Here is a 4,169-nt window from a genome sequence, read left to right as displayed (position 1 = left end):
TTTCATTATATATGTTTTCATCGTAAAGAATGATAACTGAAATAATAATAATGTAATTTTAGTGATTGTGACAATAATAATGATGATTAGTATAAAAACGTTTGGGAAATCGCGTTAATGTTTTTTATATTCCTTAACTACAAAAAATGAAATTAAATGCAATTTTCTAATTAATTCAGCCTGCTGATCTAATGATCACTAACACAGACATACACACACACACAGAAACACACACACATATATACATATATATATATATATATATATATATATATATATATATATATATATACATATGTATGTATGCAAAAAAATATTGTATTCTAAATAAAGAATACATGTGTGCATGTGTGTGTGTCTGTATGTGCATGTATGTATGTATATAAATAAAGTTGTACATATATGTAAATATATATATATATACATATATATATATATATATATATATATATATATACATATATATATATATATATATATATATATATATATATATATATAAAGTTGTATTCTAAATATAGAAAGGTGCGTATACATGTGTGCATTTGTGTGTGTGTGTGGATGAATATGTATGTATGTATATATGCATATATATATGAATACACACACACACATTTATCTATCTGCAGATTATGATTCAGTTTAACTATTTAAATCTTGTTGATCAGTTGGACCAAGCAATTCCTATAGGGATTTCCCATTCCCAAAACCTTGTGAACAGCCCCTTAAGCTGTGTTCGCCTCTTCCTTGCAGTCAAACTAGCGTTCCCTTCATAGAAAAGTCGGCAAATTAAAGAAACTCACTCTTGGAAAGGTCAGCCGTGCAGAGACTGCAGTCAGGTTACATAAGCTAAGTAGATCACTTACATATATATATATATATATATATATATATATATATATATATATATATATATATAATTGTATTATTGTATATATATATATATATATATAAATTAATTGTATTATTATATATATATATATATATATATATATATATATATATATATATATATATATATATATTTTTTTTTTTTTTTTTTTTTTTTTTTTAATTATATCGATTCACACAAAAACACACACTCATATATATATGTGTGTGTGTGTGTGTGTGTGTGTGTGTGTGTGTGCATTTCCCTTTATATATGTGTATATATACACACATCATGTTATATGTTATGTATGGAATGTTTATGCATATACATGTATATGTATATATATACACATCTTATATATTTGTTTATATATATATATATATATATATATATATATATATATATATATATATATATACACACACATACACATACACATACACACACACACACATACACATATATATGTATATATATACATACATACATATATATATATATATATATATATATATATATATATATATATATATATACTTTATATGTTATATATGACATGTTTATGCATATGCATGTATATATATATACATGTTATATAATTAATCATATAAACGTATACACACACATACACACACTTGTGTGTATGTGTACCGTTGTGTCTGTGTATGCGTGTGTGTGTTTATTCAGATGTACACAAATATATAGTATATATATATATATATATATATATATATATATATATATATATATATATATATATATATATATATATATATATATATATATATATATATATATATATATATATATACCCATTTATATATGTGCACACACATATATACATACATACATACTATGTATATTTATATATATATATATATATATATATATATAGATAGATAGATAGATAGATAGAGAGAGAGAGAGAGAGAGAGGGATAGATATATATGAGTATAAATATATATAGAGATGTTTATTCATGTTTATGTTTGTTTTAGTATATAAACATTAATCTATACACACACACACACACACACACACACACATATATATATATATATATATATATATATATATATATATATATATATATATATATATATATATACTGGTTTCTCATTTCTCGTTAATTATATAGGAAAAATATCGCTCAAATTTTATAGTTTATCATTTATCACATCACCAGTGTCATTTACTTGTATTATAAGTATATGCATTTTTACAATATTTTCTATTATGAAGAGTATTAACATTATTATTGTTATTGCTGATATAGTTTTTGGAAATAATAATTCTTAATTTGTTTTTTTTCTGGCACTGATATTGGCACTGTCGGGATGAAACTCACAATTACCGTTGGCTTTTCTTATTGTTAATATTGCTGTCAGTGTTGTTACACTTGATTTTTAACAATTTCACACGCAGATAAGTAGATAGATAGAAGAGTATTTCTTGAACATACTAATATGTATATCATAATTATTCATTATTTTTTCGCTGTAAGTAATCATGGAGGAATACGTTATGAAATGAATTGTCTTTTTATTGTAATTATAGTTAATATTATAATAGGTGATATAAAATCGTTGATGATCATATTCATTATCAACATTATTGTTTAGTTTATTACTTGACCTACGTTCCATTCACAGGATGACGCTGAGTATCCTCGCTGATTGGATGCCTTTGGCCCCACTCACGGACGAGGAAATATATGGCACAGGAGTCAGTATCAAAGAAGAACTCAGCGAAGATATTTCCGAGGATACTTGTATTGAAATTAAAGAAGAACCGTTTGATTATGCAGATAAAGAGAGAGATGAGGTGAACGACGAGAAAGTGAAACATAAATGTCTCTACTTCCATAATTTCGATGAACTAAAACATAAATCTAATGCAAAGAACACGTGTAAGTTGGTTCAGGATCGTAATGGCATGTTGTTGAGAACGCCATTTGTGGCTGAGAATTCTCTGAATTTTTTTTTATCAGATGGGGATCAAGCGATGCATAATGAAAGTCTTAAGCATGATACACAACCAAAAGTGGAAGCTACATTGAAAAGTTTTGCATGTGAAGTATATGGCAAAAAATTATCTCAAAAGAGAAATCACTCTAATAAGGGAAGTCACACAAAGAAGAAGCAATACAGCTGTGAGATTTGTAGAAAGGCCTTCTCTCAGAAAGGTACTGTAGCAAACCACATGAGAGTACATACAAAGGAGAAGCCGTTCAGCTGTGAAATTTGCAACAAGGCCTTCTCTGTGAAACATACTCTAGTAAAGCACACGAGAGTACATACAAAGGAAAAGCCATTCAGTTGTGAGATTTGTAACAAGGCCTTCTCTCAGAAAGGTAATCTAGTAAAGCACATGAGAGTTCATACAAAGAAGAGGCCATTAAGCTGTGAGATTTGCAGCAAGGTCTTCTCTCAGAAACGTCATCTAGTAAAGCACATGAGAGTACATACAATGGGAAAGCCATTCAGTTGTGAGATTTGCAGTAAGGCCTTCTCTGCCAATTGTAATCTAGTAAGGCACATGAGAGTACATACAAAGGAGAAGCCATTCAGCTGTGAGATTTGCAGCAAGGCCTTCTTTGAGAAAGGTCATCTAGTAGAGCACATGAGAGTACATACAAAGGAGAAGCCATTCAGTTGTGAGATTTGCAGCAAGGCCTTCTCTCAGAAAGGTACTCTAGTAAAGCACATGAGAGTACATACAAAGGAGAAGCTATTCACTTGTGAGATATGTAGGAAGGCCTTCTCTGAGAAAGGTAATCTAGTAAAGCACTTGAGAGTACATACAAAGGAGAAGCCATACAGCTGTGAGATTTGCAGCAAGACCTTCTCTGTGAAAGGCCATCTAACAAGGCACATGAGAGTACATACAAAGGAGAATCCACTCAGCTAGGAAATTTTCAACAAAGCTTCTCCACGAGGAAATAATCTAGTTAGACATACGAGAGTGCATACCAAAGGAGAAGCCATAAAACTGCGATTTTCAGAGAAGCCTTCTCGGGAAAAAAAACTAAACTAAGAGTTCATGTAAGCGAAGCTTTATACAACTCTCGTCAAAAAGTGATATTGTAATACAGAAAAAAGTACTTAGAAAGGACAAGTCATTCGTGTGTGTGATTAAAAAAAAAAAAAAAAAAAAAAAAAAAAAACTCAAGGAATAGTCCCCTAGTGGAACACGAAAGTACAAACAAAATAGAAGCCATTAAGATGAGAAATTCGCAGTATGGCCTTCACATTAAATAGAAATTTAGTAATATACAGGAGAGTCCATAAAAAAG

General features: G+C 28.7%; 1 protein-coding gene across 1 annotated transcript; it reads left to right on the top strand.

Annotated features, from left to right (window-relative positions):
* The first annotated feature begins 2,527 nt into the window (after nt 1-2,527).
* On the top strand, nt 2,528-3,784 carry LOC125024663 (zinc finger protein OZF-like). Its single transcript, XM_047612460.1, has one exon. The coding sequence runs from the start codon at nt 2,528-2,530 to the stop codon at nt 3,782-3,784; it is 1,257 nt and encodes a 418-aa protein (XP_047468416.1).
* The last annotated feature ends 385 nt before the right edge of the window (nt 3,785-4,169 follow it).

The sequence above is a fragment of the Penaeus chinensis genome, unplaced genomic scaffold (assembly GCF_019202785.1).
Source record: "Penaeus chinensis breed Huanghai No. 1 unplaced genomic scaffold, ASM1920278v2 CTG_2163, whole genome shotgun sequence".
NCBI lineage: Eukaryota > Metazoa > Arthropoda > Malacostraca > Decapoda > Penaeidae > Penaeus > Penaeus chinensis.
Note: the sequence above shows the minus strand (reverse complement) of the source record. Positions and strands in the feature narration are given on the sequence as shown.